Source organism: Solanum tuberosum, unplaced genomic scaffold, assembly GCF_000226075.1.
Source record: "Solanum tuberosum cultivar DM 1-3 516 R44 unplaced genomic scaffold, SolTub_3.0 scf00225, whole genome shotgun sequence".
Taxonomy (NCBI): Eukaryota; Viridiplantae; Streptophyta; class Magnoliopsida; order Solanales; family Solanaceae; genus Solanum; species Solanum tuberosum.
This window is the reverse complement of record NW_006239149.1, coordinates 774,853-791,199: the sequence shown is the minus strand read 5'-3', so window position 1 is coordinate 791,199 and position 16,347 is coordinate 774,853. Positions and strand designations below refer to the sequence as shown.

Here is a 16,347-nt window from a genome sequence, read left to right as displayed (position 1 = left end):
TATATATATATATATATATATATATATGATTATTATTAGACCAAGTGTCACACCGGCACATATATATACTATTATTGGATCGGGTGTCACTTCGACACGTATATATATTATTATTGGATCGGGTGTCATGCTGCACATATATATATTAGTATTAGATAAGGTCCCACGCCAATACACTAACCGTTTGTGTGTGAGTTCCATGAGAGTCTTGTAATGGGATCATTACATGTTGATCCATAAGTGATCGGATTTGTGTTTAAATGTTGGGATGGTTCTTGTGTAGACCAAGGTTACATATTAAACACTGTAGATGATGTTTTACGGATCTTTGATGGTCCGAGTATTTGAAGGTGTGAGGAATCAGGTATGGCTTGTTGTGTTGAGGTTGTTCATGATTATTGTGTATATCGACTCATGGTGAGGACTTGGAGTCCGACTTATTTTCTAATTGTGATTATAATCACATATATATATATATATATGTTCGCTAAATTGTGGTTTACTTGTTCGTATTTTGTATAACTGGAGTGTTGTCAACGCAAGGTGTTGGCATGAGAATTTGCGGGACAGTAATAAATTCATTATCAAAGTATGGTGTTCTTGTATTTGGGGGAATCTCTATGTGATAGAAGGGCTAGGCTATGATCTGATATGAGAGTGGAAAGAGGGATGAATGTTTAAATATTAGAGTTGACAGCGAAGGGAGGTGGTGTCACTTGGGTTAGAGTATATGGAGTCCTAATCTTACCTTCAAGTTGCATGTTTCTTTGATTATTTGCATGATATTATATGGTGGGTTTGGATCGACCAATGATGCCTACTAGTACGTGTTGTTTGTACTGATACAACTCTTGTTATGTCACTTGGCATAGTCGGGATCCAGTAATGTTTCTTAGGTGGGGACGATGATGATCTTCGACAGCTTCTACTTCTCCTTCCTTATGGTGGGAGTAGTGTCGTGTTTTCTTTTATACATTGTATCTTCTTAGTAGCTCTTGTACCGATTTAGACTAGTTCCTTGGGGAGGGTTTAGTGTGTTTCTTCACAAAGGACTTTGTTTAAAAATCAAGTAAAGAGTAATTCCTTACTTAAATAAGATGTTAGATTATGTTTTATTTATTTCCGCATTGCTCATTTTTAAATTGGGTGGTAAGGGTTCTCCTATCTAGGTGTCAGAATAGGTGTTCGCAAGTCGCAATGCCCGGTGGGTCTGGGTTATGACATAAGCAATGGATAGTTGTTGGATGAGATGACATACTCTGATGAGGTGAACCTAAGGAATGGGAACGTGAAGGGGAGGAAAGGTTCTCTAAGTACGTTGGTTATACTATCATGTACAGGGAAAAGGATTACTTTTTGGAAGGATCTGTTGTGTGATCGAACGACTTTGAAGGATGGCAACACAGAATTTGGAGTAGGTGGGGTTGAGGAGTTCCTAAGGGAACTCAATGACTACTTAGCAGAAGGAGATGGATCACAAAAGGTAGTATGGTGGGTTCAAAGCAAAATCATTCAAGGAAAGCCATTTTACATGGAGTTGTTTGGAAGGAAGAAAACGGGGGCATACCAATTGACCAAATAAAGTACTCAATTTTTCACTCAATCTTGATGACGAATAATCTGAAGAAGAAGGAAATAGAGAGGACACGGATCACTCCATGTAGTGCGCTAGTGCTGCTTGTGTAAGGAGTGTCATGAGCAACAAACCACTGTTTATTAATATTGCAGCTTCACAACATAGATATGGACCAATTCTGTTTGTTTCGCATTGTTAGAGGAAGAAAACTGGAAGCTTGGAGAACAACAACATAACATCTCTTTTGATTTATTTGGAATGCAAAAGGTAGTAACTTGTTCAAGAATAATGAAAATGGCACAAGTATAAATAGATTATTGTTGTTCACCTATTTGACCCAAGGATATGTAGAAGTATAAAATGATCATTTTTGTTTTACGTAAAGCTTTTGGTGTAAAAAGAGAATCCCCTTCTGTATAGATAGTTGGACAAACTTTATGGATGACAGGTTGAGCCATGTATCCAACTTTTACACACTTCTGAAACAGCCATGGGATGTTACCCATAAAGATTTTAATTGAAAAGAATTAAAAAGCTATGAATTTCATCTTACTTGAAGCCAATCTGCGACTGCTGTCACATTGGGGAGAGTTGCACTCATGCCAACAATTTGGAGACTTCCAGCAGGGTCAACTTTTCCACTGCTCGTGCCTGAAGTTTCTCCACTGGATGACTCTGTATTTCCTTCACCAGATGCATAGCGAAGTTTGGTCAACATCAACTCCAATAGATAACCCCTATTCTGGTCTCCAACCTAACATGAAAACAACTCAAGAGACCAGATGAATAAATGCATTTAATTACGAGTTCCAGCAAAGACGCCAAAACAGCAGCTCCGAGCAAACAGAAAGTGAACTTAAAATTATGGAGAGGTTTAGCTTGAATATCATCAAAATAAAATAAAACAATAGTAGAAAAGAATTTCAAAGTCAATACCATGTGGAGTTCATCAATCACTATGATACCAAGCTCTGACAAACGGCCCTCTTCTAGCAGTCGATTAATTAAGGAATTTGCTTTCTCAATAGTGCAAACAGCTATAGCGGTATCCTTTGGGAGACTACCACCTCCCTGATTACCGTAATAACTGCGAACATGCTTTCCAACTGGTTCCAGAAGGGCCTCAAGATGTTCTGCCTGAACAAGTTCAAACATGACACTAGACGAAATAAATATACTATATATGCTACATATATGCATAGTAAAAACCACTCTGAAAGCTACTTATCAAAAAAAAAGATCATTTTGAAAGAGCTAAAAGATAACTTCACCTTCTCTGCACAAATGGATACATATGGGAGTACAAGAAGACCCATTTTTCCAGATGATAAGATTCTCCGTAACATTAATATCTCAGCAACAAAACTTTTACCAGCACTACAGAAAATAAAAATAAAAACTGGTTAAACAACAAAGAGACACTATGACATCTGTTGCCATTGCTGAAAGGACTAGATGCAGGATTGGACAATTAGGAGATAAGAACGTTGTCCTCCAATAAAAGACAACAAAAGATTATTATAATAGTGACAATCATGTAATAATACTAGGAGAACAAAAATACAACATTAGCAACATAAACAGCAACGAAGATAACAAGGAAGAGGGTAGTAATAGTTTGTTTGTGGATTGGCATTCATTTTGGTTATGTAAGAAATTTTCAACTTCCTAACAGAAAAAAAAACACGAATATTCTGAGCAGCAAGCAATATGTAATGACTTGGACCAATTAAATGACCCAAGAACACAAAAATTCAGAGCAGCAAGCAAAATATAACTTGGACCAACTTAAATGGTCCGAGAGCAAGTATGGACCTCATAAGTTTTTACAGAGAATAAGATGAAACGGACTTTTTCTACCAGCACTTACTGTCTCCATGAATAACAATGTTACTAGGTGTGAATAATGAGAGCAAAGGTTCATGCACAATGAGTAGGAAAAGAAGAGGAGCACAAGATCACCCCATCCACCGCGGTAGGTAAAAAATAAAACTAATGTACTACTACTTTAAAAAGATCAGTAACAGAAATAGTGTGGATTAGCAATTTGTTCGATGAATAGATTAAACAATCTTCAAGACACTAATACAACTCAACCAGGCTTTACATTAGTAACAGATGCTCCAAGTTCCACCAATATCAAGCAACTTTAGAATAAGATTGTTTCGCTACTTACAATGCCTAACTGCGCACCGATGACACGCACAAATAAAGAAATGGTCCAAATTTTTCAATTTCATAAAAAAAGTAATACCTAAGACCATTTCCAACGAAAACTTTGGTGTTTTAGTGCTCCAACCCAACACCGATTCTTACACTATTTTAGTGTGTGAATAGTGTTACACCAAATTTGGTGTAACACTATTCATCAACACTAATCTCTTTTTAATTATTTTATTATTACTTGTATCATAAAAAACTTTTGAAAATATAAATAATACAAGAATAATAGTACAATATTGAAGAGAGAGAAGAATATAAAGAGAATATTCTTTTTTAATGTAAAATTTAGTGTAGTGGGTTGGAGATGGTTTACACTATTTTAGTGTAAAATTTGGTGTTATGGGTTGGAGATGCCCTAATGTATGGGTCCTAGGTCTTTGGTCTAATGGTAAGAGCACATTATTCTTGTATTATTTATATTTTCAAAAGTTTTTTATGATACAAGTAATAATAAAATAATTAAAAAGAGATTAGTGTTGATGAATAGTGTTACACCAAATTTGGTGTAACACTATTCATCAACACTAATCTCTTTTTAATTATTTTATTATTACTTGTATCATAAAAAACTTTTGAAAATATAAATAATACAAGAATAATAGTACAATATTGAAGAGAGAGAAGAATATAAAGAGAATATTCTTTTTTAATGTAAAATTTAGTGTAGTGGGTTGGAGATGGTTTACACTATTTTAGTGTAAAATTTGGTGTTATGGGTTGGAGATGCCCTAATGTATGGGTCCTAGGTCTTTGGTCTAATGGTAAGAGCACAGCATGTGATATGTGAATTAGGCGCATGCAAGGGATTCGAACCCTGTCGTAGACAAAGGTTTAGTATTTAAGTGGAAAGGGTAGAGGGTGCGCGCTAATTATCCATCGAGTTTCAAACCATATGCCGCTAGCCCTCGGAGTTTCTCGGTTATCAAAAAAAAATGACTAATATATATAGTGTGGATATATTTCTTCACGATGCATTTGTTTATTCTAGCATTCATAAAACTATCTTCTTCATGTAACTAACAAATTTACAATTAACAAAAAACATCAACATCATGAAGAATTAAATATGTTTAATAGGAGTCCAAATTACTCAGATACAGACCTGGTAGAAGCACAATATACAAGATTCCGGTTGTGCAAGACTCCATCCACTTGAAGACAATCAACCTGCAGGATGTAAAATGAATCTCCATTGGACTGTAAAGAATAATTTGTTCATAGTTAAACTGACAACAAATTTGATCTCCTGAAGAAGCCTCAACCTCTGAAGTCCTAAATACCTCCAAACAGAGTTCATCACAGAAACAAGTAAACAATGGGGAACAGAAGCCACAACGAAGCTTCTATGAATCAAAGCACAAAACCAGTAACCAAATGCTAGTCTAAGCAAAATGGAACTATGCAAAAGGCATAGGTGGAAATACATTTTACTGAGGATGAGTAATCACCCCAACCCTACCCTAAGTTAGTGTTGCCCATATGTAATGAAAGAATATATAATTAAAACACATACAACTATATGGACAAACAACAACATATACCCAGTGAAATCCCACAAGGGGTCTAGGGAGGGTAGAATGTTCACAAGACCTTACAACAGTGTTCTCAAAGGCGATCGCCTTTGCCCATTTGGCGAATGGCGAGGCGCTGCCTTTGCGCCTATTATTGGCAAGGCGAGACGACCTTGAAAATGGCGAGCAAAGGCGAGGCAATGGCGAGTTGCGAGGCGCTATAGGCATTGCCTTTTCTAATTATTTAAAAAAAAGGGGCCTGATTTGATAATTAAAAGGCAATATTAGGGTTTATTTGGAGTTTTGGACAAACCCGGCATTGTTCTCCCTTTTATCTCTCCAATTCGCATCATGACTCTCTTCTCCAGCTTCGCGACTATCACCAGGTACTTCTTCTTCTTTTTTCTTCTGTTCTTCTTTCTTCTCTGCTTCGCAGCCTTCAGCAGGTACATTTTTCAGTACGTTTTTTCTTCTCCTTCTTCTTACATGTGCAGTAAGCAGTGTGCATAGTCTCTGTTTTTTATTTCTGCAAACTACTTGTGAAATTAGGTCTTGGGCCTAACTCACAAATCTCACAGCCACCCAAATTAAAAAGAATTTTTGCGTGCTTGGCCCATGAAAAAGAATCAGGCCCACTGAGGGGGCGTGTCGAGAATATCATTAACTAATAAAAAGTGTGCTCTCCGTCTCAAAAATAAAAGTGTGCTCTCTCTGTTAAGCTATTAGATGAAATGGTCACACACTTCAACATAGTATCAAAGCAGGACCCATCTCACCCAATGTTGGGGGGCCCACAATTCAAAATTGCCCATGCACTAGATGTTAAGCACTGGAGTGAGGACAGTGTTAAGGAATGACAAAAGTTCCACATTGGTGATTAATAAGATGGGTGGACTCATTATAAGGCTTGGGCAATCATCCTCTCTTTAAGCTAGCTTTTGGGGTGTGAGTTAGGCCCAAGACCTAATTTCACATGGTATCATAGCAGGCACAAATCATGGGATCGAATCTCACCACCACCCAAATTAATTAGAATTTCTACGTGTTTGGCCCATAAAAAAAAGAATTAGGTCTGCACATGAGAGGGCGTGTTGAGAATATCATTAACTAAAAAAGTGTGCTTTCTCTAACAACTTAAGTTTTTAGATGAGATGGTCACACACTTCAATACTACTAACTACTGCAATCTGCCTATTTGTAAAAAAAAATCTAGTCCTTCTATATTTATTTCTACCCAACTCATTTTAGTTTTATACTAATTCTACTATTAGTTTTTGAATTGAAATATTTGCTTATATGTTATAGCTATTGAGATTTTGGATATTTATATGTCATTAAATATTTTAAGTTTTTGGTATTAATTGGCGCCTCAATTCAAAAAGGCGAGCGTCACGAGGCGGGCGAGGCAAACCCTTGTTGCCTTTTGCCATCCAAAACATTGTCTTACAACTATATGGACAAAGAAACTAAAAAAACTAGAATTAAGTATATACGAAGTAAAAGTCATGGCATCTAAGTTCAAAAACCACTTAAGTTCTTAATTTAGATGCAAAGATGCATATCTATCTATATATAAAAGGAGAAGAAAAAATGACACATGTCACTATCACAATTTTTTGAATTTTAAATATTAAATAATCAATAATAAATAATTATTTAAATAAATATTGAAACATATCAATAATTACAATTAGATCCATTATGTAATTATACGGTAGTTACAATACCACAAATTTTTAGTATATTTTAGCTTTTAGATGTTTTAGATTTAGACCCATTTACTTATACGTAACTACATATAATTTTAAATAATCACTTTTTATAGATCATTTAATCAAGGAAAATTGGATTCACAATTTTATCATTTTTAATATACTCATTTATTATAAATGAGTATATATTTTACGTAAGGAGTCTAAATATATCAGTATTTTGTATTTAAAATTTATATAAAAAAATAAATATATTTTTACAGATAAACACAAATAAAGCAGTTTTACAACTCCTTAAGATAACTTCTCAATAACCATCCACTAAACAAGGAATTTTTAACTACATTTTTCACTGCATCTTGAAAGTCACGTACTATATTAGATATTCAGTAATAACTTTACATTGTTCACCAATATATTCAACAATAAGTGGCTTTGCAATTTAACATTGGAACTTGAAAGTTCGTGTTATTCGATTGTGAATAGTTCCTAATAAATTCAAAGCAGAAATACCTTACTCTTTGGAGATGATTTTACAAGACGAAAAGGTAGAGTGAGAATTTTGATTGCGAGAAGAACACAAAGTTATATGCAAATATTGAGTTATTGAAGTAACTCTAATTATACCTAAACAGTATTTGTCAAACATTCAAAAGGTAAAAATTAGAATTAATACATATACCCTCTGTTTTGTTTATTCTGAAAATTTATTTATCAAATTCTTATGTGCAAATCATAGAGTATTATGTGAAGGTCTTCGTTTGTTATCTTTAATTATCTATTTCGAAGTTGTTGTAAACCTTTAATCAGTTGAAGTTAATCTAAATCCGTTTGATGCAGTTGCATATAATTGATTTGTAGTTGCATATAATTATTACTCCATTTAAAAGGAGATGTACTTTCTTTGTTTCTTTTCATTAAAATTTGATTGGGTTAGATTATTTTATTTTTAATTACTTGGAAGTGATGTAGTTGTTTTTAGTTTAGGCTTTTCTTATCAATGCTAGAAGATTATATCCTAAAACAGGATGGATTTGGATGAAAGTATCTATACTTGCAGTATTTTTAAAAAATAAATATTACAAAACTGTATTTTGTAATGAAAGTACCTATACTTGCAGTATTTTTTAAAAATAAATATTATAAAACTGTATTTCATAAAATAAAATAAAAAGGACACATGAAATTGCAGTTAATTATTTTAAAAATACTGCAAGCAGTTTTAAATTTGTATAAATATTATTATCTTTTTAAATTTTTAGTTATGTTAAAAGACAGTAATAAATTCCTAAAATATAGGTAACTAATTAAGAATTTTCTTCTTTCTTTCAAAATTTCATAATTCAAATATCTTTATTTATAAATTCAAACTAAACAAAAAAAAAGTAATGCAATAGAAACTGTCAATTGACATAAAACACACAAGTTTAATATAAAAATTAAAAAACAAACATACCAATTAACTATTTATTTTCATTTTAATTGATATATAATTTAAGAAGTTTTCAATATGTTACACTTTAATTCATTGAAGTTTGATTTTAATTGCATTAAAAATTATTCAGCACGAAATCATAAATAAGCTCTACCAAGGATTGCCAAGCATTTGGTACTGAGTTTCTTCCTCCCTTTTTAGTAACAAAATAAACCAAAAGTAGGACCAAACTGAGAGTTAGTAGCACAAACAAGGATGGATTTGTGAATGAGAAATATAAGTTTTCTATTTTCATATCCGCATATCATGCTCATCCGACATGGCATGAATCACCGAACCTGCACTCAACATTAGTAATGCATTGAAAAAGGAGTGATTCATTAAGTGAAAGACACTAACTGAATAGTTAGAGATACCGCAAGCAAAGATCATATAGCCTAATTGACTGCAATAGGAGAATATACATGTAAAGCAGTTTATAACATATAAATGTACAATGATCAATTTTACAAGCTTGCAGAAACCTAAAAGCCAAATCATAGAGATAAGCTTCATTTGGGGTATAAAACAAACCCACACCTGTTTAAATAATGCTATTAATAGAGTGATCATTGCAGTATATACATCGAGTTTAGTGTTGTTAGACTAGGATAGACTGTGTTGTGTCCCTCAACACTTTATGGAATTATGCGTGAAAACAAAATCAATTTCGGATTATTTTCTTATGCATAATTATATATTTTAATCTAATCTTAGTTATTATTAGTTTAAAAGTTCCAACACACACGTGAATGGAAAATATAGTTTTAGATAAAACAATTTCATAACTCTCCATTCTTTATTACGGAGTCTTATAATCAATGAAAAATTGTGTTGATAATCTTTTAATTTATCAGTAGTTATTTTAATATAACCTATAATCTATAAGTTCTATCTTTACTTATATATAAAAAAATAAAACTAATAATAATGATAATAATAATAAATTTTTGTTTAACTTAAACTAATGATAATAATATAATATAACAATAGTAATAATGTATTATTTAAAAAAAAAAAAACCATCCAACTAAATATGTCCTTTTAATCTTTATTTTGAAAAAAATAGTAATAATTATCCAACTAAATAGGAAGTTTTAAAACTTCCCATTACACTCCCACTTCTAAATAAATTGAAGAACTTTTAAATTAAAATGATTTATTAAAAAAAAAAACACATATGGAAAAAAAAAAGGTGTTTTAATCATTATTTTGAATTAAAAAAATACCCAACTAAATAGGGAGTTTTAAAACTTCTCATTACACTCCTACTTCTAAACAAATTGAAGAACTTTTAAATTAAAATTATTTATTTTACAAACCCCAAGTATGGAAGTTTCTTTTAAAATTTATCATTTAAATATCATTTAATATTTTAAGTTTTATTTCAGTTTTTTTTTTTTTGCATTTTAAAATAAATATTTTAAAATAAGATATAACCTTTTATCTAAAAAAAATAGAACTGATAATAATAATAATAATAATGATGATGATGATAACGATAATAATAATAATAATCCAAGTATAATGTTATTATAAACATAATTTAATGTCTTCTATGTTTATTATTATTATTATTATTATTATGTATTTATTTATATTTACAGATTTTCAATCTTCACACAAGATAAATGAGGAATTGTCTCTATCACTATCATAAATAGGGGTGTTCACGGGTCGGTTTGGATCGGTTATTGGTCAAAATCAAAACCAAACCAAACCAAATATAATATACATTTATCGGTTTGGTTTAGTTCAGTTATTCGGTTATTAACCATACACAAAAATAAAAGAAAAAAATCATTCAAAATGTGAAAAAAGTGACAACAATCCATTCAAAAATAATAATAATGAGAATTACTGAAATTATTGAACTTTCGATCACTGAATTTATTATGATTAAAGCTTTAAAATTCACTATATTGGCTTAGAAGGAAGAGACATTAACATTTTCAGTCCCACAAAGAATTATCATAGACACTCTTATACATGAAATCAATAAAATAAATGTTTTCACCTTGGGCATTTTTTTCTTTCAATAAGTAAATTATAAAGAAATTATAATGAAAACATATATAAGATCTTTAAAATTGTTTATAAAAATAATATATTAAGTATGTATATTAATAAAATATATGTATATAATTCATTGGTTTGGTTCGGTTATTTCTTCGGTTTTTTCGAATAAAATCATAACCAAACCAAATACTATCGGTTTTCAAAAATCTAAAACCAAACCAAACCAAACCCAAATAAAATCGGTTTTATTTTATTGATTTGGTTCGATTTTTCGGTTTGGATCGGTTTTTATCCAAATCGTGAACACCCCCTAATCATAAACATAGAAGGCATTAAGTTATGTTTTCATAATTTTATTTTTAAAGGACAATCAAATTTCAAAATTGAAAAATAATATTATGAGAAATAAATTTAAATTTGAATTAAGATAAATAATATTTATCTATATCTAGCTAGTGTTGAATTCTATCTTGAACAATATCACTATTACAAGTCATTTAGCAAATTTAAGACTATTCACAATATATATAATAACATTAAATTAAGTTGAAAATTGCGATTTTAAAATATACTATAAGTTTTAAATTTTAAATTTTTAACTTTTAAAATTTGAATTCAAAGATAACTATCCATATATATATATTACAATAAATTAAATTGTGTACTAATAATGTAAATTTAATTGCTCAAATACACAAGTTAATGATTTGTATTATTATATTGTTATTATAATAAATTAAATATATTATTAAGTGCATTATATATTTTATTAGTTATTTTTAATTATAAAATTATTACATTTTAAATCATCCGCGCAACGCGCAGGCACGTACACTAGTTTATGTTTATAATTCAGATATATGAATTAGTTTTCTTATACTAAATTTCTAGGCATAATACCTCGAGACCCACCCACTCACACCTTAGTCGAACTTCATTGATGAGATGTCTGCTTTACATACGAGTGGCACTTGGAAGCTTGTCACCCTTCCTGTAGGTAAATTTATTGTTGGTTGTCATTGGGTTTATGCAGTCAAAATTGGTCCAGATGGTCAGGTTGATCGGCTTGAGGCTCACCTTGTTGCCAAAGGGTATACTCAGATATTTGGGCTAGATTATAGTGACAATTTTGCTCCGATGGCTAAAATAGCATATGTCTGTCTTTTTCTATCTATGGTTGTCATTCGTCATTGGTCTTTTCATCAGTTGGACATTAAGAATGTTTTTCTGCATGGTGATCTTGAGGAAGAAGTCTATATGTTGCTTAGGGGGAGTCTAGTAGCCTTGTATGTCAATTGTGTAGGTCACTCTATGGTCTAAAACAGTCTCATCGAGCCTAGTTTGGGAAGCTTAGTAGAGTAATTCAGCAATTTGGTGTGACTCGTAGTGGAGCTAATCACTCGATGTTTTATCAGCATTCTACATCAAATTGTGTATTTGATAATATCGTTATCACCGGCAATGATCAAGATGGTATCACTAATTTGAAGCAACATCTTTTTTAGCATTTCTAGACTAAAGACCTCAGCAAACTGAAGTATTTTCTAGGTATTGACTATTGAGATTGCTCAGTCTAGATCAAGTATTGTGATTTCTCAAAGCAAGTATGCCTTAGGCATTTATGAAGAGATAGGAAAAATGGGATGTAGACCTATTGACACTACTATGGATTCGAATGTTAAACACTTAAACTCCTTCCAGGATAAAGGGGAGCCACTCAGTAATCCTAAAAGGTATAGACAGCTGGTTGGAAAGTTGAATTATCTCACAGTGGACTAGACATGACATCTCTTTTCTTGTCAGCGTTGTAAGTCAGTTTATGACTTCCCCTTGTGATAAGTCATTGGGATGCAAATGTTCGTAATTTCGATATATAAAATCAGCTTCCGATAAAAGACTAATCTTCTAGGATCAAAGCCATGAGCAAATCACTGTTATACAGACACTGATTGGGCGGTATCACCCTCACGTTCTACATCCGGATATTATGTTCTAGTAGGAGGTAATTTAGTATCCTAGAAAAGTAAGAAACACAGTGAGGTTGCTCGATCAAGTGTAGAAGTAGAATATCGAGCAATGGTTATGGCAACTAGTGAGCTAGTTTGGATCAAACAGTTGTTGAGAGAACTAAAATATGGAAAAATCGGTCAAATGGAACTTGTGTGTGATAATCAAGTAGCCCTTAATATCGCATCAAATCCAGTGTTTCATGAGTACTAAACACATTGAGATTGATTGTCACTTTGGTAGAGGAAAGATACTCAGAAAGATATTGTTACAAAAATTGTGAAGTCAAGTGATCAACTTGCAAATATCTTCACCAAGTACCTCACTAGTCCTCATATTAATTACATTTGTAATAAGCTAGGTACATATGATTAGTATGCACTAGCTTAAGGGAGAGTGTTAGAATAGGAATAGATATATACAATCTTACTTAGAATAGGAGTAGGAATAGGAATTCTATGTAGTATCCTACTTGGTAAAGGATTGTATTATAGTGTATATAAATAGGGTCTCTGTGTAATAATGTAGATACACAATTCAATAATATTCTTGTCCAGTATTTCTCACACTTTCCAATGGGCATAATCCCAAGGATGCGACATAAACAATTAATATTCACTTTATTTTAATTATTTTTTCAATTTTGTCCGTATATTTATTATTTATCCTTGTGATTATTAATCTTGGACTACACATACATATTTGTATTTTTCTCCCTCACTCCTTTTTTCAATAAAGCCCACGTTTTATTTGCACTTAAAGCCCCAAAGGATCTTAGTGCTTTTTTGCACTTTTCAATTTTGAAAACATTGATTATTTTCAACTACATGTGTTAACTTTCATCTAATGTACATTTTCATCTATGCTTTTTACTCCTTTTTGGTACACTTTTAAGTTATGGTGGAACTGCTCTTGTCCACGAGCGTGACCATGTAAATCATTTGACCCTTTATTGCCCGTTATTGTCATTACAAGTTGTTTGATTTAGTTTGGCACTATCCCGATCCAATCCTAACAAGTAATATGACCATATCTTTTTTTGAGAAAGAAGTACCATGACCATATCTTTTTAGGATAAAGAAAGTACCATGACCATATCTCCAATGTACTCAATCAAAATTGCCACTTATATCTATCTACATGTCCATTCTGATCTCTCCCTATAAAGACCCATTGGTCATTTGGAATCCCTTGAACCAAGGCATCCATACTTCTTAAACTTCAGTTTTAGGTTCCTTCTCAATCCTATATAGGAACACGTGCACTAAAAATGTTAGTTGTCTTTTTTTCCCTTTGATAAGTAATACTCATGCTTGTCTCCTTATCGCATACTACTCATAACCAGATAATCCTATAATTGACTCTTTTAACATCTCAAATTTATATTTAAATCCTAGTTATACAATGATTTTCAATCCATTCCTATTTACTATTTAGTCTATTCCATAATACCATAATTTGTAGCATGTATTGCAATCTCTCGCCTTATTGCTTGTCCATTTAGTCTCCAGTAAACAAGAGATATCAACTCTCCTCTTTAACATAATTGCATATTCCATTGGTTTCCTGTCAATGAGCCTATGTTTCAACTACCTATCCAAATCTGAATATGTTGGACCAAGATGTGGGGACCTTTTGTCTTGCACCACATCTGGGAGTCAATGAGGTTGAACTAACTTATGTACCACACATGTTCATAAAGTGGGGAACCCTTGTTCTGCTAATACTCAATACATGTTTGAGGATTTTCCACTAATTAAAAGAAAGTCAAATGTGACCAACTTATTTGAGAATGATGCATTGTTATTATTGGTGTTACAAAAGAAATCCAAATTTGCAAATGACCATTAAGGTAGCGGTTGCTAGGCCCATGCATAAGGGATAGGATGAAAATGAGATATTATCATTTACATTAGATAGAAACTTGAACTCCGAATTGAATTAAGTGTAGGGATAGATAATCTGCAAATTCCAATATTATTCTGTCCAAGAGTCTGTGAGATGGTGTTGAATTCAATGGTTAACAAAACTTGACATAAATCAAGAAAAAGACAATTCATTTTGACCTTCATATACAGATGGTTCAAGACCAAACCCAAAATAATTTTTTCTTCCTCCGCTCTACCTCGCCTCACTAGAAGCAATAAAGTCAACACTCCATCAGGTGACACTTCTTAAACTCTTGCAACTTCCCATCTCTCTCTCTCTCTCTCTCTCTCACACACACACACATCTCCCCCTAATTCATTAAAGAAGGTCAATAGTTGTTTTCATTTTCTATAACAATTTTTCTTCACTCCCCCACCCCCCAAAACAAGATTTATATGATCTTCTTATGCTATTTTATTCTACCAATTTTTCCCATTGATACAAAATCCCAACCAAGTCAAACTTTGCTTTTAATATGCGATTTTTTTCCCTTCTCTTCAGGAAATTATTTGTTATTTGCTAAACAGTTTATCTTTTTTCTCGATTTTGTATCTTATATCATTCATACAAATCACATTTTTTTGTATTATGGAAAATGCATAAGAAATTACAAGAAAACCAAGACAGTGTCTCGGAGTTGAAAATTGTATACAACACTTCGATGAACACAATTTGTTTTGGGGGCATGTTGTTGTTGTTGTTTGGTACAATATGACTATTCGGTCTGAATAAAACCTAGAAGTCAACTAATGAAAAATCATATTATGTGTCAAAGGTTGCACTAATTAGACAAATAAAGATACAGTTATCTACTATGTTTACACTCCAGACTGTACAAATGAAGATCCAATGCATAATTGATTGCAAAGGGGCCGATCAATCACTCCAGATCTATAAAATATGAAGCTTCTTATGTCTCACAAGCCCAAGACAAGATTAAACTAAAGGTAAACAGCATACCTGCCATGAGTACAATTTTGAAATCCCCTTTTTCCTGTAAATGTTGCATACTTCAGAAGGTAGCCAATGGTTGAGATCTGAATGATTCTTTAGTGGTGCAATACTTGAAGGTGTGTTGTCTTTACTTGATAAGAAATTAGCTGTATAACTATTAAGTTTCTCCGGAGGTGTTGTTGATGCCATTATATCAGTACCCTGGATAAGCACATCCTTACCCTTAGAAACAGGACATTCTGGAGTCTTGTTTTGAACTTCAAGGATATTCCCTTTTGCTTGAGCTGCCTTGTGAGGGCTAAGAACAGGATATCCACTCAAACTTAGATGATCTTGGGACCCAGTTCTTTTGCCACTAATAGTCAGGATATCCAAGTTACTTCTGTGAGATTGTACAGAATCGAAATTTTTTTCGTCAGAGGCAAAATCAAAATGCTTAACAGGCATTGGGGATTTCTCTCCATCCAGATCCTTTCCCAACTTCCTCAATGAACCAACAGCAGAAACAATGCCGGCATCAGAAACTGTCTCTATACCTTCATTAAATACTTGGTGAGACTTATTGCCACACTCTCCGTTTCCAAGACTATTGGAATTGATTACCTCATTATGATTTTTCAAAGCGTTGGACTCAAGTGCTGCTTGAGAAGAAAATTTATCACTTCCCTCAAACAAACCATCAGCAACTTGAATTGCTTCATTCCAAAATGCTTCTCCGGGTGAAAAAATGGAGCTACCACGAGTTGACTTGGGAGTAACTCCAATACGAAGCTTTGTAGATGTTGAACCAGGTGTCTCAGATTCAGTTGACCCAATGACAGGTACATTGTTACACTTTCTCAAGCTTATCCGAGCTTCACCTGATGTATTCCCCTCTGTTATCTAGCATAAGATGCAAATTCTCACTTAAGTTGACAAAAAATCGGTGAATCGACATTGTGG

The 16,347-nt window shown here is 32.5% G+C and overlaps 1 protein-coding gene across 5 annotated transcripts in view; it reads right to left on the bottom strand.

The window, feature by feature from the left end:
• LOC102597121 (helicase and polymerase-containing protein TEBICHI) overlaps positions 1-16,347 on the bottom strand; it is a 44,731-nt gene that overhangs the window by 27,115 nt on the left and 1,269 nt on the right. For all 5 annotated transcript variants that reach the window (XM_006356600.2, XM_015313007.1, XM_015313008.1 and 2 more), the window contains exons 4-8: positions 15,412-16,287; positions 4,902-4,966; positions 2,848-2,953; positions 2,513-2,713; positions 2,130-2,330 (exon numbers count right to left, since the gene is read on the bottom strand). In XM_006356600.2, coding sequence (XP_006356662.1) covers positions 2,130-2,330; positions 2,513-2,713; positions 2,848-2,953; positions 4,902-4,966; positions 15,412-16,287 — 1,449 coding nt within the window. The remainder of the gene's footprint in view (positions 1-2,129; positions 2,331-2,512; positions 2,714-2,847; positions 2,954-4,901; positions 4,967-15,411; positions 16,288-16,347) is intronic.